The following is a 27199-nucleotide window of genomic DNA, read 5'->3' as shown; positions in this document are numbered from 1 at the left end:
CGGGCGCCTGGAGGCAGAGAAGCTGTGACATCACTTCGGGAGCTGGAGGGGCCACAGAGCTAGGTGGGGGCTGCCCGCTGGTCCTCGGGGAGGACGGGGCGGGCCACGGCTGGGCTGGGCTCCCACAGGCAGTGGAGGCCCTCCCCCATCTCGCATTTCCTGCCCACGCGGCCATCTCACCCCACACTCACACACTCACACACGCCCCCACCACCCCTCCCACCCCACGCAGCCCAGGCTCCATCTCTGGGGTCTCAGAGCCGGAAGCTGCCTCCCGCTGACGGATGACAGATGGGGATCAGCGCCCCTGTGGCTGGCTCTGATGGCAGTTTATTGGGCGGCTTAGCCAGGGGCCGGCACAGAGGCTGGGGGTCGGCACACGGCAGGCGGCAGGCAGGTGCGAAGCTCTGCGGGTCCATGCAGGCCAGGCGACATCATCAGCCTGCAACACAAGAGGCTCCGTCAGCTCCTGGCGAGACAGCCGGGCTCAGCTGCGGCAAGAGCAGGCGAGGAGGAGGCCCGGGCACCAACGGTTCCCAGGCCTGGGTCTCCCCCGCACGCCAGCCTCCTGGGGGAGCCGAGGGCTCCCCCTTGGGCAGGGCTGTTGGAGCTGGGGTCCTTGTCCCTGCACCCCTGGGGCAGGAGGCTGGGTGGTGAGTCACAAGGCAGCAAGGAGGGTGGGCCCTGACGGCCAGCCTCCATCTCGCAGGTGAGACGGCAGAGGTCCCGGGAGGGGAGACGCCGTGGCCACGGTGCGGGCGCAGGCCCCTCCCCCCAACCCAGGTCAGGCTTCCCCAGACCTCGCTGCCCTCCCTCCACCCCTGCCCAGCCCGTCCTCACCCGCGAGTCTGGCCTGGCTGCCCTGCTCTCTCCTACCTCCAAAGCCACACACCTGGCACTTTCTCGGCGCCTCCTGGCCCCCGGCCTCTCCCTTCCGGGACGTCACAGCCGGCCAGCCCCTGCGGCCCCGAGGGCCCCACTGACCGCCACCGCCCCCCTGCAGTGCAGCCCGCACGTCCTCCTCAGAAACACAAGGACTGTGGCCACGCGCGTGTGCACAGGCTGGGGGCCCCCCCACCACCCTGGAGCCGCGAGCCAGCGGGTGAAGGGCAGCTCCTCAAAGGGCACCTCTTAAGGCGGCCCCAGAGCGCACTGTTGAAAATCACAGCCCGCCAGGCGGGCACTGCCCAGGCCCCTGCAGAAGCCCTGAGGAACGGGGCCGCCCCCTCTGCCGCGCCCGGGCACCCCTTGCACGTGGAGGTCTCCAGGCGCGTGCCACCTCCCTCGCCTCCCCACAGCCCCTCTGAAGACCACAAGAACTGCTGCTGGTCTGTGCTTCCATCCCTGCTGAGCAAGCTTGCCTGCCCTTCTCCTGGAGGGAATGCTGAGTCCCAGGAAGCGGGGGAGGCCGGAGGGGAGCAGCGGTCACTCCCCAACCCTCCCCAGACGCCGGCCCCAAAGAGTGACCGAGGCTCAGCCCACATGGGCACCCTTCAGAGCTGCGCCTGCCTCAGCCTCCTCCCCAGAGAGCCTGTGTGTCTCCTCTGCGTCCTCACCCGCCTTCCCGTCCCCGCACCCCACCTCTGTGCCTGTCACCTCCTCCCCACGCCCCCTCCCAGGAGGCCCTCTCAAAGCCGGCTTCACGGGAGACCCCGTCCCAAGAGCCGGCTGCAGGCTGGGGCCTCTAAGCTCCGTCTCCTGGTTGGTAAAATGGGGCGACTGTCAGCTGGCACCCCCAAGCTGGCTTAGCCCTTCCTGGAAGCCTGGGCACAAGCTCTGGCTGGCAGGATGGTGGAGACTCAGCACCGCCCTGCTGACCCCCAAGCCCGGGCCTGTGCAGACCCCACCCTGCCCTCTGCAGGCGCGTCTCCACCTGCATGAGTGGACTCAAGTGGGGGATCCCTGCACCCAGCACACGGCCCCCACCCCAAGCGCCCTGCCTGCTGCTCCGTCCTCTGCAGGCGGAGCCTCAGCCACACGGCTCTGATGCGAGGCTGCGGAGGAGACCTTTGGATCTGAACAGATGGGAGGCTGACGGGATCTGGAAGGCAATTGGGATGGGAAGCCGCGGCCTGCAGGGCTGAGCTGCCGGCACTGGGATCTCCCCCGGGCTGGGGGTCCGTGGGGTCTCCAGGGAGGGCACACATAGGTCCACGGTGTGGAGACTGGCTCTCAGGGTGCAGGGGCTGGAGGGGGCTGTCTTTCCGAGCTTTGCACGACCCGCAGCCCTGCGCTGCCCCCATCCCTGCTGCACCCTCTTCCTGCCCCAGCTGACCTCCTCAGTTCCCGTCTCCTCAGGGTGGCGTCACCGCAGGGGCCACGGGGGCTTCACACCCCCCCACCTCATCAAGATGGTGCCCGGCTCCTAAGACCCCCAGGGTCTCAGGGACCCTGGGTTGATTTAGACCCATAACCTGCACCTTCCCCACCTCACCATCAACTTCATGCCGCAGACACCCTGTGCCTGCCCCATGCTTTCTGATCTCTTACGAGGAGGGTCAGGGCCGGGTCTACAGCCAGGATCAGGCTCTGAGTCAGGTCCATCCCATGACCAGAGTGTGCCCAGGGGCAGGGCTGAGTGTGTGACCAGTGGCAGGGCTCAGAGTGTGACCAGGGTCGGGGCTCAGAGTGTGACCAGGGTCATGGCTCAGAGTGGGACCAGGGTCAAGGCTCAGAGTGTGACCGGGGTCGGGGCTCAGAGTGTGACCAGGGTCAGGGGTCAGAGTGTGCCCAGGGGCAGGGCTCAGAGTGGGACCAGGGTCAGGGGTCAGTGTGTGACCAGGGTCAGGGCTCAGAGTGGGAGCAGGGTCAAGGCTCAGAGTGGGACCAGGGTCAGGGGTCAGAGTGTGCCCAGGGGCAGGGCTCAAGGGTGGGACCAGGGTCAGTGCTCAGTGTGTGACCGGGGTCAGGGCTCAGAGTGGGACCAGGCTCAGGGCTCAGAGTGGGAGCAGGGGCAGGACTCAGAATGGGAGCAGGCTGCCCTAAGGTCTGTCTGGAGCACCATCCTTTGACTGCCTGGGGCTCAGATCACCCCTGAGCTCCCTGGGCTGTGGGGTGATGGTGAGAGTCCTTCTCGAGGTGCAGGCACCACAGAGGCGGGGCTTGGCTCCCCAGGTCCGGGACGGGGTGGTGCCCAACCCTCAGGTCACTGTCGACATCCCTCAGACGAGTCATTTCTCACCCACTCACCACTCTGCCAGTGGTGCGCCCACCCCCTTGGTGACAGGCAACTTCATCTGCCATGGGGACCCAGGCCAAGACCCCTGGGCCTCCTCCTCCACTGCTGGGCCTGATGCCAGTCTCAGGTGTCCGCTGGCCGACTGACCATCACCCCCTGGACCAAGGCTGCATGTGGGTTAGCCCTGCCCTGGGAGGGAGAGTTCGGGGGCTGAGCAGGAGAGCACCCAGCACAGATACAGTCTGCTGGTCCTCCCTGGTGACGCTCTCTGAATAGCTTATTAGAAATTAATATTTAATTCTCTTCTGTGGATTTAGCTTAATTATTCAATTTATTATTGCAATTACTGAGAAGTACCCAGAAGCAAAACTGCTTGCTTTGAGCAGGGAAACAGTCGGGGGGCAGGGTGGGGCATCCTTGCGAAGCGCAGCTGACCCTCAGAATGCTTGCTTCATACTCTTAGGTTCAGGGGCTCCCCCTGCTCCCCTGAAGTCCTCGTTCTGCAGCAAAGCCCTCTCTCCTCTGTCAGGCGGCTCCCTTCTAAGTGCCTGCCCTGCAAGTGGGGCCTGGAGGCCTCCTCGCAGGGGGTCCCCGAGGGCAGAACCCCACCCGCCGCCTCCTGCGTGGCTCTGGAGAAGCAAGGGGAGGAAAGTGGCCAGGCCCTCACCCGCCACGCTGGGCTGATTGACGGGGCCCCTGCAGGAGCCCCCGTGACTGCACAGCCCTGTGTCGGGGCGGGGACTGTCCCCCCTCACGGGTCTGATACCAAAGCTGTGTGGAGCTGTGGACCTGCTCCCTGCCCCCGGTGGAGACGGTGGGTGGGACCCAAACCCAGGGCCATGCCACCACACAGACGCGCTCTCACCAAACCCTTGGCCTTAGGTGGTGTCCTCCTGCCACCTGGTGAGTGGGGTCGTCACAGTGGACACAGGGCTGGATGGCTCAGTGGCCTGACCCCGGGGTCAAGGTGGGCATGCGGGATGGGGACGGTGCCGGGCTTCGCCCTCCCCCACTCAGGGGCCCTGGCTGGCATCATCAGGTGCCCCCGCTCCCGTCCTGATGTCACTGAGGGCCTGGGGCCCTGGCACAGCCTGGGATTCTGGCACACTCCAGGGATAGTGTGACCCCTGGACAGGTGCGGGCCCCAGAGCCCGGAGTCACAGAACCAAATCTGAGGCCAATGCCAGCTGGGGAAGGGAGGGGGTCAGGGAGAGGGGGACGGTGAGGGCAGGGGCTGCCCCAGGGACATGGAGGGCCACGGCCACCTCTCCAGGAGCTGGGCACACAGGCCTCAGGCACCCCTACCCCCCCATGATGGGAACAAAGGCTGAGGGGCGGGGGTTGAGCGAGGTTTCCAGCCTGGGTTACAGGAGTTATCGGGGAGCCCGAACTCCTGCTTCTGGGGAGGCGTGTGGTCGGGCAGGTTGGCGGCCAGTTCGCAGGAGAGGAAGCCTGCCGCGTCCCCGTGGGCACCTGCGGCATCTGCTCCAGCTGCGGGTCCCAGGCTGGGACTCGAAAGGCTCCACGCCGTTCCACCTCGCCCCCTCCCAGCCGCTGGCAAACGCCGCCACACCATCCACCAGCCCCTCCCGTCTTCGCACCTCTGTGCGGCTGCCAGAACTTTCATGCTTTTGTTCTCTTCCACCTTTGTCCTAGTGGAGGGCATTCCCACTGGCTGGCTGGGCCAGGCCCCCCTCACGTGGCCATCTGCCCAGCCTGGGGGTGCCGAGGGGTGGGGCCATCACATGCAAAGGGAAGGGGGCTTGCTGGGAGCAAACACTGCTTCTGACAAGCGGCCCCAGGAAGCCTGGGGGCCTCCTGAACGCGGCCTGGCCTGGCTCTTGCTGCCGTGCTCCACTGACAGTGACCCCAGGCCTTTGCCTGGCCCGGCTCTTGGCCCCAAGAGCCCACCTCCTTGTTTGATGGAGGAGCCCATACCCAGCTCTCAGTCCTCAGCTCTCAAGAACCACCTCCTCCAGGAAGCCCTCGCTGCAGAGCTGCGCCCCTTCTGGCTTCTACTCTGCTCCTGACAGGTCAGCACCTCAGGGGACTGCCTCTCCCCTGGCTGTGCACTGCGGGAGCAGTGCTGGGTCCGCTTCCCAACAGGAGGGGCGGGGGTGTTCACTGAACCAGACGGAAGCATCGCCGACCTCTGGACTGCTCGGACTTGTGCCCGTGCGTCCTGCCCGAGGCGACAGGGAGGACAAGCCACAGCCCTGCTAGCTGGAGGGCCATGCGGGAACATTAGAGAGAAAAGCCAGCTGAGTCCCAGCTCCACAAACAAGGGCGGGCTCGTGACAACAGCAACACCACTGTGACGGTGACGGCGTGGTGAGGAGACAGCCTGTCACGGAGGCCGAACTCCTCTGGGCCAGACGCCCAGCGGCCTTTGCCGCTGATGCCCACGGTCACTGCAGGGGCAGCACGGACGCCCCTTCATAGATCGGGGCCGCGATGGGGCCACAGCCCCTCCCCCTCCTCCCGCTGCCCCCAGCCTCACCCAGGGGTCTCTGCCCACCTGCCCGCTGACCAGGGGCTCTGGAAGGTGAGTGCTGGGCCCCAGGGGGAGATTTCCATGCATAAACGCCCAGGGAGCCGCGTGACCTCCAGGGATCCCTCCCAGCGCCCCCAGCTGGCACGCTTACCGGCTGAGGCAGGGCGGGCAGGGCTGCCCAGTGTCACCAGACTGCAGGTGACCAGGCCATCAGGCCTTTCACAGGCTCAGCCTAGAGCGGTCATCTGAGCCACCTTCGCAGGCACGCCCCGAGGACAGCACCACTGACCACCCTGGCCAGGCAGACGACCTGCAGTCCCAGCAGACCTCAGGGTGGCTCAGGCCCGAGCTGGAGCCTGGCCCCGCACTCCTGCTCTGTGATCTTGGACGGCCACTTGGGCTTCTGGGCAGCGTTTCCCTGGCATTCCCAACCCCAGAAGGCTCACCCCTCTGTGCTGTTCCCTTCCGGGTAAGTCCCTTCATCTCTCCGTGTGTCGGTTTTCTCCTCTGAAAAATGAGAACACACCAGCACCTCCTTCATGGGGCTGTGGTGAGGACTAAGTGAGGTTCTCCCATGTAAAGCTCCTACTGATGGAGCACAGTTGTTTCCTGCCCACCCGGATGCTACGCTCCGTCTACCACCGCAGCCTCTGGGAAGGGGGAGCAGGCAGCTCAAGGTGGGGTCTGCCCCTCCCTCCTGACCTCACGCATGTGCACACACACACAGATACACACACACAGAGATACACATGTGTACACACAGACACATATGCGTACACACAGATACACGTGTGTACACACAGACACACATGCACACACAGAGATACACGTGTGTACACACAGACACACATGCACACACAGAGATACACGTGTGTACACACAGACACACATGCACACACAGAGATACACATGTGTACACACAGACACACATGCACACACACAGACACATGCACACACACAGATATACATGCACACACACAGACACAGTGTACACACAGACACATATGTACACACAGAGACACATGTACACACAGAGACACATGCACACACAGAGAGACACATGTGTATACACAGACACACAAGCACACACAGAGACACGGTGTACACACAGACACACATGTACACACAGAGACACACATGCGCACAGGCAGACACACATGCAGATGCACACAGAAACACACACGCAACACACATGAAGACACAAGCGTGCACGCACACACAGCTGCAGATGCACACGTGCACAGAGGGGCCTGGAGATGAAGACCCCACCACTCACTTCCCAAATGGAAATTAATGGCTTTAAGGTCGATATTTCACGGCTTTCAGAAAACATTAAAAACATGATTTGCTATGAGCCTCCATTGAGCCCCTTAAATTTTTGTGCTCGTGAAAAATGCTTCATGGATTGTTGCCCAGATACTGGAATTTCCTATTTGCTGAGTCCCAGCCTTGTGACCCCAGCAGGAGTGGGCAAGGACAAGCCCCTGCTTGCCCTGACCCCCTGCTCCCTCCTCCAGCTGCTCCCGCATTCTGCACCAGGCCTTGTGACCCAGAGAGCCCACAGCCCACAGGGACACACAGACAGGTCCAGAGCAAACACAGTTAAACGTGAAAAGAGATCCTGAGGCTGTAGACGCTGAAGTTGCGGGTGCCCAGGAGGACAGAGAGACAGGGGAGCCCCGCAGATTCAAGGACTCAACTTCTTCTACCAGTTCCACCAGCTCCTTCCCTGTAAGAGCCACGGCCGAGACCTGGGCAATCCTGCTGCCAGCCAGTTGTGCCGGGCACCAGGAAACCAGTGTCCCTGCAGCCTGACACCCCGCCCCGCATCTCGAGAAATCACAGGGGTACATGCCCCAGCCATGCTAGGGACTCAGAGCCCCCAGAGCTTCCTCTGTCCGGCTTCTGGGATCGCGTCCCTGAAAACCAAGGTTGACGCCAAACCTTCATCTCTCACATCTGCTTAAAGCAACCGGGCCTGGAGGTACTTCTGGAAACAGCACTTTCCAGAAGGGCAAGGGGGTTGGATACGAGATGAGGCACTGGGGCCAGGAGCTGGGTTTGATCAGGACAGGCACGCTTGCTTCTGCTCCTGTGTCATCTGAGGTCCCTACCAGGGCTGAGGAGGCTCGACCCGGACCACAAACGTGGTCCACACTGCAGTCACACTGTGAGGCTGACCCAAGTCACACTCTGAACCCTGACCCCGGTCACACTCTGAGCCCTGACCCCGGTCCCGCTCTGAGCCCCGACCCCGGTCCCGCTCTGACCCCTGGCCCTGGTCACACTCTGAGCCTTGACCCTGGTCACACTCTGAGGCTGACCCCGGTCACACTCTGAGCCCTGATCCTGGTCACACTCTGATCCCTGACCCCGGTCCTGCTCTGAGCCCCGACTCCGGTCCCACTCTGACCCCTGGCCCTGGTCACACTCTGAGCCTTGACCCTGGTCACACTCTGAGGCTGACCCCGGTCACACTCTGAGCCCTGATCCTGGTCACACTCTGACCCCTGACCCCGGTCCCGCTCTGAGCCCCGACCTCGGTCCCACTCTGACCCCTGGCCCTGGTCACACTCTGAGCCTTGACCCTGGTCACACTCTGAGGCTGACCCCAGTCACTCTGAGCCCTGATCCTGGTCACACTCTGATCCCTGACCCCGGTCCCGCTCTGAGCCCCAACCCTGGTCACGTTCTGAGCCCCGACCCCGGTCCCACTCTGACCCCTGGCCCTGGTCACACTCTGAGCCTTGACCCTGGTCACACTCTGAGGCTGACCCCGGTCACACTCTGAGCCCTGATCCTGGTCACACTCTGACCCCTGACCCCGGTCCTGCTCTGAGCCCCGACCCTGGTCACGCTCTGAGCCCCGACCCCGGTCCTGCTCTGAGCCCTGACCCCGGTCACACACAGAGCCTGACCCTGGTCACACTCTGAGCCTGACCCTGGTCACACTCTGAGCCCTGATCCTGGTCACACACAGAGCCTGATCCCGGTCCCGCTCTGAGCCCTGACCCCGGTCCCGCTCTGAGCCCTGACCCCGGTCCCGCTCTGAGCCCTGACCCCGGTCCCGCTCTGAGCCCTGGCCCTGGTCCTAGACAAGCCCTCATGCTGCTGTAAACTGAGTGCAGGGGCTCACAGGTGAGCGAGGCTGGCTGGGCTAGGAACGGGGTCCTTCCACTTTGGAGACCTGCAGGTCCTGACCTGCCCCGCCCACACACCCCCAACCCCCAGCCCCCGCAAGGACCTGGCAGAGATGGGCCTGCAGACCTTGGCAGCTGCCAAGAACTGAGCACAGGGGAGTCACAGCCCCAGGAGTCGGCAGAGGTCCTGGGGTGGCCTGGACAGTGGGGGCGGGGGTGATGTCAGGCCGCACCCCCTCCTTGGGAGACCCCTGGAGGGCAGGGCCTTGCCTGACCCACACACACAGAAACGGGCATGTGAGGCTGCAGGTGTCAGGGAGCCCCTCCCTCAGGGCCTGTTTTTTCAGCAGAAGTAATAACCCCCTGCATTTGAATAGAGCCTTTTCCTTCCTCAAAGCACTGTTTTTATTTAGCCATTATCTGCCTTTGTCCTCAGAGCAACTCTGCAGCAAGGGAGAGGCAGACGGCAGCCCCTCCACTCTGCAGAAGCCACGCCCAGAGCAGGTGGGCTCCAGGTCCCGCAGACCCCTGCTGCCTGGCCTGCAGGTCACAGAGGGCGCCTGAGCATGACAGGCTGGGGTCTCTCCCGCTTGGTGATGCGCCAGAGATGAGGTGTCCCTACAGGGATGGGCTCAGGGCTCCCCTGGTCCCACAGGGCCCGGGGACATCCACACCCACAGACCCCCGCCCAGATGTCCTGGGGCCTGACTCCCAGCTTGTCTACCAGGGTCTGAGCTGCCCTAGCCCCAGGCCCTCCCCACTGTTCGTCTGTGAGCTGCTAGGAGCTGGAGACCCCTCCTGCCCTCTGAGCCCACGGGCCACAAAGGGGCTACTAGCCGGCCGTGTGGCCTGGGTCTCAGCCTCGCCTTCCGTCTCCCCAGGGGACGGGCACGGCTGTGGTCAGGCTGCTCCAGCCAGGGAGCTCACTGGAGGTGGATCATCTGTTCCCGCAGGGTCTGTGCGCCTGGCCCAAGGACGCATCCTTGGGTTCCCTCTCACAGTGGGAGGGGTTCAGGGGTTCAGGGTGCAGCACTGCTTGGCCCTGGGGTGGGGTCACAGCTGGGTGTGCAGGGGAGGGTGGGGCGGGAGGGCTGGGCAGCCCGTGGAGCAAAGGAGAGTGGTGGGGAAAACCGAAGGAGATGAGAGGTGGCTGGAGCGATCGGGAGGCCCGGGCGGAGGGCAGCCCCTCCCTGCTGGCCCCTCAGCGCCGGGTACTATCCCTGCCCAGGGCCCAGGAGCGCAGGCAGCCCCGTCATCATGGGCCCTCACCTCCGGTGACGGAGCCCAGGCTGGGACATGGCAGTGTCCTGCGTGTGACTGCGGGCCTTAAGTCTCCCCTGCTGCATGGTGCTGATGATGACCGTCCCACCATTGTGAGCAGAATGACCCAAGTAGCAGGCATGTCGCCCCCAAGGGTGACACCCGGAGCTCTATCTATGCCCTGGGTTGCCGTCACAGATGACCACAGATGGGGTGGGGTGTTCTCCCAGCTCTGGAGGCCAGGACCCAACACAAGGGCCAGCAGGGCCTTAGGCACCTCTGAAGCTCCGGGGAGGGTCTGCTGCCTGACTCTGCTCACCACTGTCCCAGGGGACTGGTCAGTCATGACCTTCTGGAAGTCAGTGCTTACACAGGGGTTTTCAGGAGAGTCTGCCCTGGGCTGTGAGCTCCAGGCACGTGGGCTGCCCTCAGCCTTGTTCACCACTGGTCAGCAGGGCCCAGTCCATGGCTGACACATCGGAGGATGAACGGATGGATAAGTGGACGGGTGGGTGGATCAGGGAGAAGGAAATGGCAACCCACTCCAGTGTTCTTGCCTGGAGAATCCCAGGGACGGGGGAGCCTGGTGGGCTGCCATCTATGGGGTCGCACAGAGTCGGACGCGACTGAAGCGACTTAGCAGCAGCAGCAGGGTGGATCAGAGATGGGGAGATGAGTGGACGGATAAGTGGTGGGTGGTGGATGGGTAAATGAATGGATGGGGGTGGTACAAGGAGAACAGATGGGTGGCGTGGGGGCCGGGATGGCACCTACCCGGGCGGCGTCACTTTCGGACAGAGGTGGCAACAATGAGGACGATGACCAGCAGGACAGTGACACCAGCCGCCAGGAGGAAGCACTTGACCTTGCGTCTCTGGAGCTGGAAAGAGAGACAGAGGCTGTTGTCATGTGTTGAGTTCCTGGCCTCCCATCCTGGGGAGGGATGGGAGTCACAGTGGGCCTGTGACTGGAGTGGGGTGGGCCCACCTGAGGCCAAGGCCCACACAGACCTTGTCCCTTGCAGGGGGCTCTGCTCTGAGATGGCACATACTCATCCAAGAGCCGCTCTGGGCTGGCCCTGGACCCAGGCCCACAGGAAAGGAGGCAGGAGAGCCAGTGAGATGCCCGCAACTCCAGAGGTGGCCAGGCCTACGTGTGGCTCCTGGTTTGCCCTCCTCCTTAGCCACATCCCTTCCTGGGACCTTGGATTCTTCTGCAAGTAGAAGACGATGCCATGGACTCCAGGAGACACTTGGAGGAATTAATAAGATGACACATGGCAAGTACACAGCACGGAGTCTGACCAATGCTGGTTGCGAAGTCCTCTGCAGACATATTTCTTATTCCTGCATGCTGCTGTGGTCACTACAAATTTACAACTTGCTGGCCCACCATCAAAGGCCTCAGGGCAGGAAGACACACAGATCGGTGCCAGAGAACTTGTCAGGGAGAGTTCTAACTCTCCCAGTCCTGAATGGAGGGGGTGTGACTCCCCAGGCATGCCAGCTGGTGGGAGGTAAGGGACCAAGGTGGAACCTGGGGCAAAGCGAGAGCTTAGAATAGCCTGGGAGGTCACCAAGCAGTTCAAGAGGGTTAGTGACAAGGCCTCTAACTTCACAAGAGTTAGTGATTTAGGAAGTAAACAGGAGGATGGGGAGGAGAAGGAAGACTGATCCCTGGAAGGACAAAGGCCTCAAGCAGAAGGGGAATCGGAGAGGATGGGGGCAAGACCAGGAGGGGAAACCTCAGAACCTGGCTGTGACGGGACACTCAAGAGAAGGGAAAGAGGTCAAGGATGAGTCCCCCGACAGCTCATCTGAGCCATCAAGCAGATGTTGGCACTGGCCCTGCATTCATCCAATCATTATTGCACTCCTTCCATTCTTCCATCACTCATCCATTCATTCCACTGATCTACCTACCTGCCAGTCCACACACCCATCCCTCCATCTGTTCTTCCACTCATCCATCCACCCACCTATCCACCAACGTGATCACATACACACACACACGCACACACACACACACACACACACACACACACACACCCATCCCTCCATCTACTCATCCACTTATCCATCCACCCACGTATCCACCCATCCACCAACATAATCACACACACACACACACACACCCCCATCCCTCCATCTACTCATCCACTCATCCATCCACCCACGTATCCACCCATCCACCAACATAATCACACACACACACACACACACACCCATCCCTCCATCTACTCATCCACTCATCCATCCACCCATGTATCCACCCATCCACCAACATGATCACACACACACACACACACCCCCATCCCTCCATCTACTCATCCACTCATCCATCCACCCATGTACCCACCCTTCCACCAACATGATCACACACACACACACCCCCATCTCTCCATCTACTCATCCACTCATCCGTCCACCCACCTATCCACCCATCCACCAACATGATCACACACACACACACACACACACACACACACCAATCTATCCACCTTTCTGTCCATCCACTCTCTCAAGGTGGCTCTGGGCTCTAGAGTGGACATTACAGTAGAACGTTGACTCAGCCGTGGGGAAGGGAAGAACCTGGCAGGGACAGGGTAGGCGGGGTCCCTGGAGTAGGCGGGACTTAACTCTGGTTCAGGGTGGTGTCTTAGATCTGCTGGGTGACGGAAGGATGAGCAACGCCCCTCTTCACTGCCTCAGTGCCACTCCAGCCTGATGACCAGCCATAATCAGAACAGCCCTGCCTCCCAGGCCTGCAGACAAGTACTGTCACGCCGTGTCCTGGGCCAGGACTTGGCTCAGAGAGGTTAAGTGACCTGCCCCGGCCTCACAGATGGTATGGTGCTTATCTGAGGTTGGACCTCTCTGCCCCGCTGCCCAGCTATCGTCACAGGTCACACTGCTGCCCTGACATGCCAGTTGTGTGGGGGAGGGGCTGGGATGAATCAGACGCAGCCTTCAGGGAGCCCACAGCTGGGGGTGGAGAGGTCAGAAGCCCACAGCCCTCCTGGCAGGGAGCGGCTCCGAGGAAAGGGGCTCCAAGCCAGAGACCCTGCAGGACCCTGGACAGCGCCGCGGTCCGTGTGCAGCAGGACAGCCCCCTTTCAGAAACGTTGCGTGTGCCCAGCGTCCCCCTGGGGCTGTGTGGACTCAGCGCCTCCCCGACACTGACCGGCAGGTCCTGTCGACGCGTCTGCAGACAGAGAGCTGCCAGCTCACGAGCTGCAGTCAGGATTCCAACCCGGCGCCCATGGCAGGCCTGCGTGTACACTCCACGCCCCCCACAGCAGGGCCGATGGGCCCTGCAAGCTCTCAGCGCCCCTCGCACACCCAGGCCCCCACACGAGGACTGATGGGGACCATCTGCGGGAATGTGGACGCCCGTGAGAAACACAGCTGTCAGGGTCAGGCAGGGCTGGCTTCCACAACCTGCCTATGTGTGGCTGGGGCACACTGCCCGCCTCCCAGGCTCCAGACGGTCACAGCACGTCACAGTCCCAGCTTTCTCATCCGTGTGGCCCAGGCAGAGCCCAGCTGGGACCGCCTGGCCTCATGCTCACAGCCGGCAGGAGGGGTGTCTGTGCCCGGCCCGCCCGGATCAGCCTTCCCAGACCCTCAGGCTGACCCCGAGCTGGACAGCAGCTGAGCGCCTGCGTGGGTTCCATCTATGCCAGGCCCATGCCTCCCTGTTGCCCCTTTGTGCACCCTCCACACCTCACCACCAGGTCAAACAGAGCAGGGGAAGGGAAGCAGCGGGCTGGGAGCCACGGCAGCAGCCCAGGCACCTGGCTGGAGGGAGAGTGGCCCCAAGAGCAGCAGGACAGGTCACCGGGGGGAACGGGGGCGGCAGGCAGCATCCCCGGGCCCTGCCAGCCCCGCCAGCCTCCAGTAGGCCTGCCCCTTCTTGTCCCTCCCCTCCCTGCAGCGAACCATGCTGGGTCTCCCATCCGACTTCAAGGGGAAGAGGCGGGCAGGCAATGACAGGCGGGCCGGGGGCCGCCAGATGCTCAGGTGAGGACAGATGGAGGAGCAGAGGCAGGCTTTGACGAGATGCACTGCGGTCCCGGCCCCTGGGGCCCCCTCCCATGGCACAAGGCAGAGCCCCGTCACCCCCCAGCCTCTGCTCAGCCCCCGGCACCTGCAGCCTCGCCCGCAGGGATGGAGGCGGCTTCTGCAGGGCTGGGCTGGATCGCCGAGAGCTGCAGGGCTCAGCCCAGCCTGGCCCCAGCAGTGGGGTAGGGGCTGGCCCTGGGGAGGGGACAGAGGCCACACTGGGCTCCCCCAGGAGCAGCCGGTGAGATGACAGCCCCTCCAGGAGCTCGGGGAGCAGGAAGCCACCCCAGACACCACCTTGACTGATGGGCTGACCTTTCTGGCTCCCAACGGAGGTGTCCTGACCACATCCATGACCTTCCAGTAAAGCGTGGAGGAGACATCCTTAGGAGGCATGATGAGATTTCCTGTTAACACCACTGCATCCAACAAGGGAGACGGGCCTGGAAGGGCCCCTCGAGGTGCTAAGAACTGGCACACCTTTTTTGCATGGAGCTAGAACCCTGGAGAAGGAAATGGCAACCCATTCTAGTACTCTTGCCTTGAAAATCCCATGGACGAAGGAGCCTGGTAGGCTACAGTCTATGGGGTCACAAAGAGTCAGACACGACTGAGCGACTTCACTTTCACTTTCAGAGCCATTTTTAAAGGCAGGAGGAGCCCAGGGACCCAGGTAGAGGCTGTGGGAAGGATAATAGGGGCCTAGGACCCCTGAAGCCCTACTTGCCAAGCTGGGGGGCACCCTCGTCCACACCAAGGTCTCATGACCCCACACTGAGGGCACCGCCCTGGCCCCCTGTTGCAGGGACTCCAGGACACAGACCTGGGAGGCCCAGGGTTATAGGCTGAGCTGAGCTCCCGAGAGAGACACTGAACCTCACCCAGGACCTCAGAGCGCAGCCTGAACAGGAGACGGCTTTCACGGAGGCCACTGGGTTAGAGCAGGGTCATCCGACCAGCTCCAGGGGAGAAGGCCGTGTGAACACACAGACAGCTGTCTGTAGCCCAAGAGGGAGGCCTGGAGCGGAGTCCCCCTCCGGCGGCAGAAGCAGCCAGCCATGCCGACATCTTGATCTCACACTTCCGGTCTCTGGAGTCTTGAGACTGTAAATGTCCACTGTTTCCGCTGCCCTTCTGTAGGGTCGGTTATGGCAGCCTGCACTGACCACAGTCCAGGCCCTGACCTGTCTCCTCCACCGACCCCAGAGAGCAGCTGCACCCCAGGTGCCAGAGGCCTTCAGACAAAGAGCTTGTGGGTCCAGCAGCATCTTGGACCTCGTCCAGGCCCACCCTGGGCACCCCACAAGAGCACCTCCAACCCGCTCACTGATGCCCTCACTGCCCTGGGCACCCTTGGGCCCTGTTCCTGTCCCCCAGGAGCTGGGTCCAGGACGTGGGGGTCAAAGGCCAGTGGGGCCACAGGCCCCTCAAGTCTATCATGTCCTACAGAGGAGGGGGTGGCCTCAACAAGGATGCTCATAGGGCTACAGACGCCTCCAGAGATGGAGAACTCCACGCTGGGCACGTCCGGGCGGCCAGGACGAGGTCACTGTTTGGAGCAAGCGTGGTGGGCTGCCCAGAGCCCCTGCCCTTTGTCTGGGGCCTGTTCCCACGAGGCAGTCGCGAGGCCCCTGGGGAATGGGCTCCACACGGAGGCTCCCAAGACAGAGCAGCCCCTTCCTGGTGGCCGCCGCCTCAGTTCTCTTGGAGAGGTGACCACAAGCCTCGGGAGAGCCCTGCAAGGGGCCCGAGCACACCCACTTCAGAGGTACAAACGCCGAGGCTTGCAAGGTACAGCTTGCTCACACCCATCAGTAGTGGCTGGGACGAGCCGCCCAGGGGCCACACAGGAGGGAAAGAACAGGAGGGCACGCCATGGGGACAGGACACAGGAGGCCGGTAGGGGGACCCCCGCCCTGCCTCCCCACCCGGGAAGGTCTTCCGCTGGCCCCTGCCTGGCTCCCCACGCCCCGGGTGCCCCGGCTGTCAGTGTCAGCTGATTAATCACTCTTAAACGGCAGCCCCACGCTGAAGGAGTCTGATGGGGGCTGGCGGCGGGGAGCCAATTAACCTGAATTACGCTCTTGATTGGGGCCCAATTAGTGTCGGCTGCGTGGGGTCAGAAGCAGTCCTGGTGCAGTAATTGTTGAATTAATTCCCTGGCTGGGGAGGGCTGCACCTCCCCGCCCCTGCCCGGGACACCAGCTGGCTTCCCGCAGCTTCAGTGAGGCTGCAGCTTCCCCTTGCCCCGCCCTGGCTTGGCCTGGCCTGGCCCACTCCCCCTGTGGGAGGGGGTGGCCACGTGATGGTCTGGGAAGGGGGCTTGCTCCGACAACCCCCCTCCATGGGCATTCCCACGTATCCCTCCTTCTGCAGAGCTTCACTCAGAGAACTCTTCAGCATCACCACCTCCAGGATGCCCACCCAGGTGCTCCCTGGCTGCACCAGGAGCTGTCTCTGAGGTCCCCGGCCCTCCTTTCCTCTGCTCAAAACGTGCCTCCTTCCGGCTACAGCTGCTGAAGGTGACCACGATCCTAGGACGGTTGCTGCCCCGAGCTTGGCAGGACTCAGCGGAAGCAGGATGAGCAAGAGGAGCAGACCGGCCCCCCAGCCTCAGGGCCCAGGGAAGGGCTCTGTGGACACGCCCTCAAGCCTCCACAGGCTCGTGTCCACGTCGAGGGAAAGTAGACACTGGCCGGTTGGTCCAACGGGCTCACAGAGCTGCTGCCCTCTGCCTGCCCCTTTCCACGAGAATGAAGGTCCAGAGTGTGCAGTCAGGAAAGACAGAGAGGGTGAGGCAGCGAGGCTGGGCTTAGTTGTTGGGGGCGGGCCGGCCTGAGCAAGGCACGGGGAGGACCCCCGGAGCTGCAGAGGGGTGCAGCCATGGTGAGAAGCAAGGCCTCAGCTCCCACGGCCCCGGACAAGCAGGGCCCCCGAGGAGGGGAGGGTACTGACTTGGAGCTCTGAGGCCCCCAGGCCCCTCCCCACCCACAGGGACCAGGCTGCTGTCTGGAGGAATCTGAGCGCCTGGGCTCTGGGGCTCCAGGCCCGGTGAAGGGCGCAGCAGCAGGGGATCAGAGCAGGACTCAGGGTGGAGCCCCAGCTGCCCAGGGAGACTGCGACCCCGTAAAGCTCACGGCGGCTCACACCCTTCCCTCCAGCATGTGTGCGCCCATCCTGGACCAACAGGGCTTGTTTCTCTGCCCCCTCAGCCTCCAGTTCAAGGGCAGGCCTTGTCCCAGGCATCCCAGGCCAGCAGGGCCCAGGCACAGTAGGTGCTCACCAAAGACCGAGCCTCTTCCAGGGCCCACGTGTGCTGAGACCTCAGCCTGGCCCTCTGGGTCCTTCTGGGCTCACCGTCCCCCAAAGGGCTCGGGGCCCTGGACTCCTCTGTCTCTAGCAGCCAGGGGCTCTGCAGGGGAGGAGGGAGCAGGGAGGAAGGAGGGAGGGGAAGGTGAGGAGGGGCCAGGGCATTTGGGCATCAGATGCCGGCTTGGGACTCAGTGGGACCAACACGCACTCTGCCCCCACCCCCGACGCCGCCTGCAGGGAACGTGGGGGCTGTCCTCGAGACCCTGGGGAGCACGAAGCCCAGAGAAGGGTGATGGCGCCCCAGCGACGAGGACAGTGAAGGCCGAGTTACCGACCTTAAACGAACGGTGGCCCCGTAAATCTCTGTGTCCTTGGTCTCCAGCCCTCGCCCCCAGCTCCTCCCGTCTGACCCGTGGCCCCCACGGCCCCTCCTCAGAAGCCATCAGGCTCCCACTCTCTTCCTCAGAAGCCGCTTCTCATGCAAATGTATTCAGAATACATGACATTTCAGAAACATCTATTTGTATATATTTAGACTCCATTTCAAAAGAATTATTCAAAATCGGAGCCATTTGGATGGATGGGTGTGGAATGGATTGTTTCTTAAGTGTGAGCATCAAAAACACCGTGTTTTCTAAGTGGATTACAGATGCTGTAATTATGGAAACATCGGCTGGGGGAAATTTCAGAACTGTGACTTTTGACTCGGGGACTCTGCGCCTCAGGATAGGGGCTCAGGGGCACCCGTCCTGAGGACGGAACCCGAGGGCGGCTAAGAGCTCCCGGCTCGTCCGCTGCTCTGGCAGAGGCTGAGGTCCCCACGCCAGGCAAGGTCCTGCATGGGACCTGGGCCTGTCCGCTAGGGCCTGAACCGTCCGCGTCCACCCTCTGGCTGACTCACGTCCTGACCTGAAGGCTGGGTCTAGTACCTCCGGGGATGAAGCCCCATGCCATGCCTGCACACCCCCCATCAGAACAGGTGAGCTGGGCTCCCTCCCCAGCAGCACCGGGAAGGAGCAGTTATTGAGCCCCATCCAAGCGGGGCTGGTCTCCCAGGAACTCTGCTTCAGAGAGCGACCCTGTAGAACTGGGCAGGAGAATCAAGTAAGCGGGGCTGAGACGTCCAGCAGACAGCTCCGTCCCCACCTCCTGCAGGGAGGGAGGACAGACCTCAGCGACATGGTTACGAACGATGCAGTAGTGCCCTGGCGGCAGGCAAGTAGAATTCAACACTCTCCGGATGAGAAACCCCCAACTCCAACTCAGCCAAGACACGGACTTGGCATCAAACAGCATCAAACAAGAAGGCAGCAGGGTCAAGAAGCAGATTAGACAACCAAAGACTGTAAAAACCGAGGGCGACACATGGGTAAAATGTCTAAAGAATGAAGGATACAGTCATTGAGAGGCAACCAGGGCCTATTAAGAACGAACAGAAGATCTGGAAAAGAAATGAACTTCTAGAAAGAAACACAGTTTTTGAAGTGAAAGACTTAGCTGACAAGTTCAGCAGAAGACGTAACCCAGCCTAAAACAAAGATGCATCTGAGTGAACCAGCCATCATCCCAGAAGGCAAGAGGACTGGAAAGCAGGAAGGAGATGGTCCAAGCTACAGAGATGGCAGGAGGCTTCTAACACAGGCCCAGCTGATGACAGGCCTGCGGGGAGCAAGGGGGCAGGACTACGTAAGCGGTTACGGCCGCGGTTTTCCAGGACGGGTCCACATAGGCGTCCACTGACCCAACAGCCATAAAGCAGAAGGGAAAAAATCCATATCTGGGCGTACCTTGGGAAAACCATAGAACTCTAAATACAAAGACAAGCTCTTCAACTGGCCAGAGGAAAAAAAACAGATCCCAAAAAATAAGAAGAAGAATGCAGGAGGACAGTCAGGAAACTCCTCGGTAGCTGAATGGAGCCAGCCAGCACCAGAGGGAACTCCTGACAGAGCAACACCCCGTGTGACAGACCTGGGCAACGCGGCAATAAAGACAAACAGAAACTGTCCACATGGAATTTCCCCCGTGGTCCAGTGGTTAAGACTGTGCTTCCAATGCAGGGGGCACCGCTTTGGTCCCTGGTCTGGGAACTAAGATCCCATAAGCCTTGTGGCTAAAAAAAAACAACAAAAAAAAACTGTCTACATGATCACCAAGACTGGTCCCAAAAAGTGACTTCAGGAAGGAGAAAGAGCCCAGAAGATCTGAGATGAAAAGAACCACTGGAGCCCAAGGACATGACACAATGGATCCTCCTTCACAGCAGCTGCAAAAATCACAGCATCCCACCGGGGAGTCTGTTACAAAAAGAACTGAGGATGTCGGGGGCCCAAGGCAGGGGCCTGAGCTCACACATCCTGTGTGTCCATCAGGAAGGGACAGCAGTCAGGTCTCTGCCTTTAGACTTTGCAGCCAGATCTCAAGGGAAACAAATGAAAGATGGAAATAAACTGCAAGATAAAAGGAACTAATTTCTAAACATCCATGGATTAAAGAGATGTGACTAAACCCAACAAACGAAACTGGGTTAGAATCCTGGATGTTAAGAACACTATTGGAATCCTCGTTGACACCTGAATGGAGTCAATGATTCGACAGTAACATCTGATAAGTGTGATTTACTGGTTTGATGCCTATGCAGAAGCACGTCCTGGCCTTCGGTACTTCCACGCTGAGGTATTATGGAGCAACACTGTGGCTATAAGTGATTCTCAGGACAAAGAAGTGCCAAAGACCGGGGAGCATGGCTTAAAGAGGTGCAGGATCTCTGAGTCCTAGCTCTGCAACATTCATGTAAATTTGAAATCTTTATCAAAATAAAAAGTTTACAACTTAGAACTAAAAAAGCAGTTTTCAAAAATAAAGATAAGTGGAAATCAAAAAGTAAGATGAGAGAAACGAGAGCTAATATATCAGCCGTGGCTGAAGCTCAGTCAGGACAAGAGCTAGACTGTCACTATGGATTTTCAAATCCAGCTCAAAGTAATTTACAAGCGACATATCAAAAGCATAAAAGAATAGGAAAATACATTGTGAAAGCATTAATCAAAAGAAAGCAGGAATAGACCCATTGAGAGCAGACAAAATGGGTTTTAAGATAAAAGGCATCATGTGGGATAGGAAAGGTCACTTCATAATGCTGAGTTTCAATTTACCAAGATGATACACCCACCCTAAACTCGTATGCAACCTAGAAAAAAAGAGCCATAGAATATATAAAGGAAACATTTATAGAGCTACAGGGAAAAATTTCCAAATCTAGCAATGTGGTATAAGATTTCAACAGATTTCTCTCAATTTATGATGTCAGGCAGACTACAAAAGAGAAAGATACAGAATATCTGAATTACCTAGCTTGGTTTATTGGACACTAATAGAACTTTCCATGTCTGTGTATTTAAAGAATGCACATTCTTCTCTCATACACATGGAATATTTGCAGAATTGGAAAGCTCTAAGCCATAAAGAAAGTCTTAACAAATTTCATATAAAAGAAATCCTCTAAACAAAATGCGACTATTAGAAGATAACAGAAAAGAGCAAATTTAAAATCCCCATGCATTTAGAAATCCTACCATTCATTTCTAAATAACTCATGGGTCAGAGAAAAAAATCATAATAGATAAACTATTTTAAATTGAACAATAATGGACATATGATATATCACTACGTGGAGCCACAGTAAACATGGCCCTTTAGGGGGGATTTGTAGACTCAAAATGCTGATGTCAGAAAACAAGAGAAGGGCTGCAACTGCATACGCTGAGCACCAGGCCGTAGACACTAGGAGGAAGAACAGCCACACAATGCAGAGAAAGAGAAAACCAGGAGATGAAACCAGCACAAGATAGAACAACAGCGTCAGATTAAAAGGACTAGCGTCCGGAAAGAGTGAGCAGGGCAAAAAGGAACTGGACCGATGAGGCAGGAATGAGAGAGGTACAGACCGCAGATGGACCGGACACTGTGCAGTAATTAGCAAGTTATTAGCACCTGGAGCCTCCACGCCGAAAAATCGAGGCAAGTGGATAGACTCCTAAAACAGGTGGCTTACCAAAAGAGTCAAGAATAAGACAGAACCTGAATGGTCTGTGAGCACTCCGAGAACTCAGAGAACAGGGGAAACAGAGGGAAAACACGCCCCTAAGCTTCATGTGAAGCAGACAAACGTGTCATTACAATCGGACAAGGTCATAAGGAGGAGGGGAGTGCAGAGGCCCATACAGAAGCGACAATCCCAAACAGAACAGCAGCGAGAGAGAACCCACATCATCATCACTTGCTGTTATTATTTACTCTGGTGAGAACCTAAGAAGAGCGACACGCAACATGCACCAAGTTAACAGATTAAAAAAAACAAATAATCATCTTAACAGATAAATATATACACGGTGTAATTGGACACCCAGCCCATACTTTTTCTAAAAAAACTCTTGTCAAGCCCTTAGCAAATATCCTTCATCTGACAAAGAGTACAATAAATCTAAAATTAACATTCTTCACGGGCTAAGGTTGGAAGCATTCCTTTTTAAAATTAGGAACCAAACAAGGAAGCCCATCTTCCCTCCTTCTAAGTCAGGACTCACCAGGGGTCCCTGCCTACACAGTGATCAGGAAAGAGAAATTAAAAGGCATAAGTATCAGGATGGAAGAAATAAAGCTGTTATTATCGATAATAACAGGATTATCTTCAAAGGAAACCTAACAGAATCCTTAGGCAAAGTATGAGAAATAATTAGACATTAACATCTGGCTGAACATAGACTCAATTCACAAAAATCACACACATTTCTATATATCAGCAACCTGCTGGTACATGTACCATTTATAGAAGCAAACAAACAAATAAGTTTAGGTATATACCTTTTAAAAGATATGAGATATATATAATATATATATATATATATATATAGAGAGAGAGAGAGAGAGTCATTGTTTAAATGTATTTTAAAACACTTTAAAAGACATAAATAGATACACTGTGGGCTTCCCTGGTGGCTCAGAGGTTAAAATGTCTGCCTGCAATGTGGGAGACCTGGGTTTGATCCCTGGGTCGGGAAGATCCCCTGGAGAAGGAAATGGCAATCCACTCCAGTATTCTTGCCTGGAGAATCCCATGGACAGAGGAGTCTGGTGGGTTATAGTCCACCGGGTAGCAAAGAGTCTGACACGACTGAGCGACTTCACTTTTTTTAGATATACTGTATTCATAGATAGGAAGTCCCCATACCATGAGGATATCAGTTCTTAACAACTGGAGCCACAGATGCAATGCAATTCCAATAAAAATTGCTGACTTGGTTATTTATGGAAACTGACGAGGAGATTCCAAAACATACACAGGAGTGCAAAGGGCCAGGGAGACCGAGGACAGTGCTAGAAATAATAAGGGTGGGGCCACCTGCCAGAGAGTGTCGCTCAGCACAAAAGCGGAGATATGAGCACAGGGAGGCGGTGATGCGGGAAGAGGACTCGCAGGACCAAAAGGGACCACTTGGGGCCTGCATGGGACTGGGAGCAGGGCAGAGAGAGACATGAGGAGGGGTCTTCAGACGCAGTGAAGGCAACTGAACCCCGGAGCTGGAATGTAAGAGGCAGTTGGAGGTCTGCAGGAAAAAACAAAGGAGAACACTTCCCAGACGCGGGGTGTGGGGGGCCCAGGAGTGGGCACGGGCCCCCGGAGTCCTCAAGAGACTCCACGAGGCGGGAGGGTGGTGATGTTGGTGGCGGGACCAGGTGCAGAGCAGTGTCATCCAGGTTAGAACACACACACGTGTGTGTACATTCCGCAAATCACCGAGGAGCAAAAACAAACACTCCAAGTTTTTAAATGGGCAAAAGGCATGAACAGACTTTTCACAGCAAAGGAAACACAAATATAAACATACAAAAATTCCAACTGCGTTAGTAATCAAGAAAATGCAAATGAGGACCACAATTACACACTATCTCACTCCCACCAGACTGGCCAAGATTAGAGAAGCTGACGATATCCAACACTGCGGGCAGAGCCCACACGTCGCTGGGGGGAGTGCGATGGTCAATACCCATCTGGTCAAGTTGAGCCATCCACGTGCCTCTGACCCAGCGGCCCTGCTCCTCGGCCATGACCCAGAAAAAGCCTTCCCCACCAAGCGCACACTCGAGGGGAACACCTTTCCATCCCGAGGGGAGCGGACACACGAACTGTGACAACACTCACAGTGTCACATGGAACCAGTGAGACGTGTGGACTGGAGCCACGCACAAGCACACGGCGAGCCCTAGAAAAGGGGCTGGATCCAAAAGGCAGCCAGTCTTGGGGAAGGAAGGAGAGTCCGGCTTGATTTTTATGGAGATAAAACGCAAGCACAACTGAACAAGCAACACAGAGCAGTCTGTGGGCAGCAGGCGAGCTGGGGGGGCCAAGCTGCCCCGGGCACGGGGCCCATCCCAGTGGCCTGCCAAGGGGGCTGCTAGAGACCCACCACATCGTCACACCTTTAATCATTCAGTATGCGAAGTGTACAACCTTGTGTGAGTATCAAACACTGTATTAGAAAAAGGCCATAACGATGACAGTGTGGGGACTGGCCAGGGCCTTGAAGCAGGTAGCTGTAGCCGTCACAGCACTCAGGCCCTCCCCCAGGCGGGCTGAGACCCACTGGGGCCAGGGGAGGGCTGTGGGGGTGAAGATACAGGGGTGCAGGAAGGCTGGATGCTCCCCAGGCAGAGAAGAAGGAGGGCCTGGGAGGAGGCCCCCTGGATGTGCCCCAAACCCCAGGGACCAGGGGCCCAGGCCAGGTGACATCCTCCCTCAGGGGTGGACCCAGCCGCCAGGGAGAGCAGGTCCAGGGCTGAGAAGGGAGAAGGTCTGGGGCTGAGAGGGGAGAAGGTCCAGGGGTGAGAGGGGAGAAGGTCCAGGGTTGAGAAGGGAGAAGGTCCAGGGCTGAGAAGGGAGCAGGTCCAGGGCTGAGAAGGGAGAAGGTCCAGGGGTGAGAAGGGAGAAGGTCCAGGGCTGAGAAGGGAGCAGGTCCAGGGGAGAGAAGGGAGAAGGTCCCAGACTGAGAAGGGAGAAGGTCTGGGGCTGAGAAAGGAGCAGGTCCAGGGCTGAGAAGGGAGAAGGTCTGGGGTGAGAAGGGAGAAGGTCTGGGGCTGAGAAAGAAGCAGGTCCAGGGCTGAGAAGGGAGAAGGTCCGGGGTGAGAAGGGAGCAGGTCTGGGGCTGAGAAGGGAGCAGGTCCAGGGGTGAGAAGGGAGAAGGTCCAGGGGTGAGAAGGGAGAAGGTCCGGGGCTGAGAAGGGAGAAGGCCCAGGGGTAAGAAGGGAGAAGGTCCAGGGCTGAGAAGGGAGCAGGTCCAGGGCTGAGAAGGGAGCAGGTCCAGGGGTGAGAAGGGAGAAGGTCCGGGGGTGAGAAGGGAGAAGGTCCGGGGCTGAGAAGGGAGAAGGCCCAGGGATAAGAAGGGAGAAGATCCAGGGCTGAGAAGGGAGCAGGTCCAGGGCTGAGAAGGGGGAAGGTCCAGGGCTGAGAAGGGAGCAGGTCCAGGGGTGAGAAGGGAGAAGGTCCAGGGGTGAGAAGGGAGAAGGTCCAGGGGTAAGAAGGGAGCAGGTCTGGGGCTGAGAAGGGAGAAGGTCCAGGGGTGAGAAGGGGGAAGGTCCGGGACTGAGAAGGGAGAAGGTCCGGGGGTGAGAAGTGTGAGCAGGTCCGGGGGTGAGAAGGTCCCAACCCGGGGCAGGGGGGTCACTGAGGTTAGTTGTGTGTGTGGTGACAAGTCCCCAAGTCCAGGGAACCTAGGAGCAGGGTGATCTGTCCCCAGACCCCCAGGGAGGGCAGGCCTGGTCCGAGGCCATGAGAGAAGAGGACGATGGAAGTTGGGGTGGAGGTGGCTTGCTGGGGGTAGGGGTGTGATTCTGAGCAAGGGGAGGTTTGGACCATCGTTCAGAAATGCACAGCCCTTCTCTTGGGCCTCTCCCTCCCTCCCTGAAGGACCACCCGCTGCAGCCCCCCAGCCCCCCTCTGGCCTATGAAGGGCCCAGGGGGTGCAGTAAAGGGTCACTTGCAGCTCCCAGGCAGACCCTCAAAGCTTCTGTTCGATTCTTCCACTGCTCTCATCTGCTGTGAGCCTGGCAAGGGGAGGCTGCCCACCGGTATGGGTTCCAGAGTCAAACACAGGAGCAAGGCACCACCATCCCGCTGTGGGTTTGCAACACAATCGAGAACCAAACCCAGCCTTGGGCTCATTTGTTACTGCAGCCAAACAGCCTGTGCTGACTGATACATGGAGGAACAGGATGAGCCCTGTTTAACAGAGGGATTGGAAATCCCACTGCTAGCCAGCCATGTGACCCTCGGCGGCCCTTGAGGCCTCTCCAGCCTCTCACCCGCTTCTCCAAAGTGGACAGCACAGCCCCAGCGGCCCTTACTATGGGGCACGGCTGGTGCTGCGGCTGGCAGCTCGGTGAGGACTGTGTGCTGGTCTATAACTCAGGCAGGCCCTGAGTTGACCAGCCCCACCCGGAACCCTCAGGCTCACAGCCACGCACTCCTCTCTGGTTTTCATATCTCTTCTGCCAGTGGCGAGCGTGAGTGTGTCCTGGGGGAAGATGCAAACCCAGGGAACAGAAGAGCTCTGCACAGCCGTGCCAGAGCGAGGCTCCCTCCCCAGGGCAGGAGCAAGCTGAAATCCTCCAGGTGCTGGTGCTTCTGGTGTGGGGGCAGCAAGGTGGACCCCAGACCCCTTTCCCGGCAGACGGCAGTGCAGGCTGGACCAGCAGGAAGGGAAGCAGCCGTCAATGCCGCTGGCCGTCTGCGTGGCAGAAGCCTCGCTCGCGGTGACAGCATCAGGATGGCTTAACAAGCCAGGATCAGAGCTGTCCCCTCGCTTCGGTTTCCTCTCCCGAGGCTTTTTGTCAACCCTGTTGACAGTATCACTAATGAGCTATCATCAGATGTTCCCGAAGCCACGGTGAAGAACTGGGGTGGGGCCAGGGGGCGGGGATAGGGAAGTGGGGATCACGGAGTCTGTGGGCCCAGGACCTCCCTGATGTGTGAGGTCGGGTGGACCACTGGGTGCTGGTGATGCAGGCAGGGGTTAGCCTAACTGCCACCCCTGCTTCTTTGATGGCCACAAAGCTCCTACCCTGGGGCTTCAGGAAGAAACAGGTAGAGCTTCTCAAAGGGGAGGGACAGTGCTTACTGACCGTCCTTTCCCTCCCAGGGCCCCCGCAGACTGACTAATGTGAGACACCGCCCCCCTGGCCTGGGGTCTGAGCCTGTAGAGGAGGGCAGTCCTGAAGGATGACCCGGCGTCCAGCCACCCTGCCTCTGTCCATGGTGCTGACACTCTAGCCTGACACTACTGCAGCCCGTTCACAGGCTGAGGATGCCAAGACCCGGGAACACACAGAGGGCAATGGATGGCATCAGGCCCATCAGACTTCTCACCCACCCCCACCTCAGTCAGACCCCTCTTCTGCAGAGTCTGACCCCAGACCTCCAGGACTCATCCGACAGTGCCCACTTGGGGCTTCTCCGGGCTCATGATTCCCACCAGTTGAGGCTGAGAAGGAGAAGCCAACCCCCCAAAAGTCACAGTTGAGAAGAGCTGGGCCCCACTCTTTGGGAAGCACAGGAGGCTGCAAGCAGAGCGTGGGGACCGCGCATCCTTCTCACACCCCTCCCCGCCCCACGCATCTGGGACAGCCAGCCAGCAGCTTCTGCCAATCAGGACACCTGCCTACCCCAGGCAGGCTGCCTGGTGCCCCTGCCTGCTGA

The 27199-nt window shown here is 59.2% G+C and overlaps 1 protein-coding gene across 2 annotated transcripts in view; it reads right to left on the bottom strand.

The window, feature by feature from the left end:
* Nucleotides 1-306: 306 nt before the first annotated feature.
* Nucleotides 307-27199, bottom strand: part of TSNARE1 (t-SNARE domain containing 1) — a 115009-nt gene continuing 88116 nt past the window's right edge. For both annotated transcript variants that reach the window (XM_043879453.1, XM_043879451.1), the window contains 2 exons: nt 10847-10952; nt 307-442 (listed from right to left, as the gene is read on the bottom strand). In XM_043879453.1, the coding sequence (XP_043735388.1) occupies nt 10857-10952 (96 nt within the window). In that variant the 3' untranslated portion in view covers nt 307-442; nt 10847-10856. The remainder of the gene's footprint in view (nt 443-10846; nt 10953-27199) is intronic.

The sequence above is a fragment of the Cervus elaphus genome, chromosome 21, assembly GCF_910594005.1.
Source record: "Cervus elaphus chromosome 21, mCerEla1.1, whole genome shotgun sequence".
Taxonomy (NCBI): Eukaryota; Metazoa; Chordata; class Mammalia; order Artiodactyla; family Cervidae; genus Cervus; species Cervus elaphus.
This window is presented reverse-complemented; position numbering and strand designations above follow the sequence as displayed.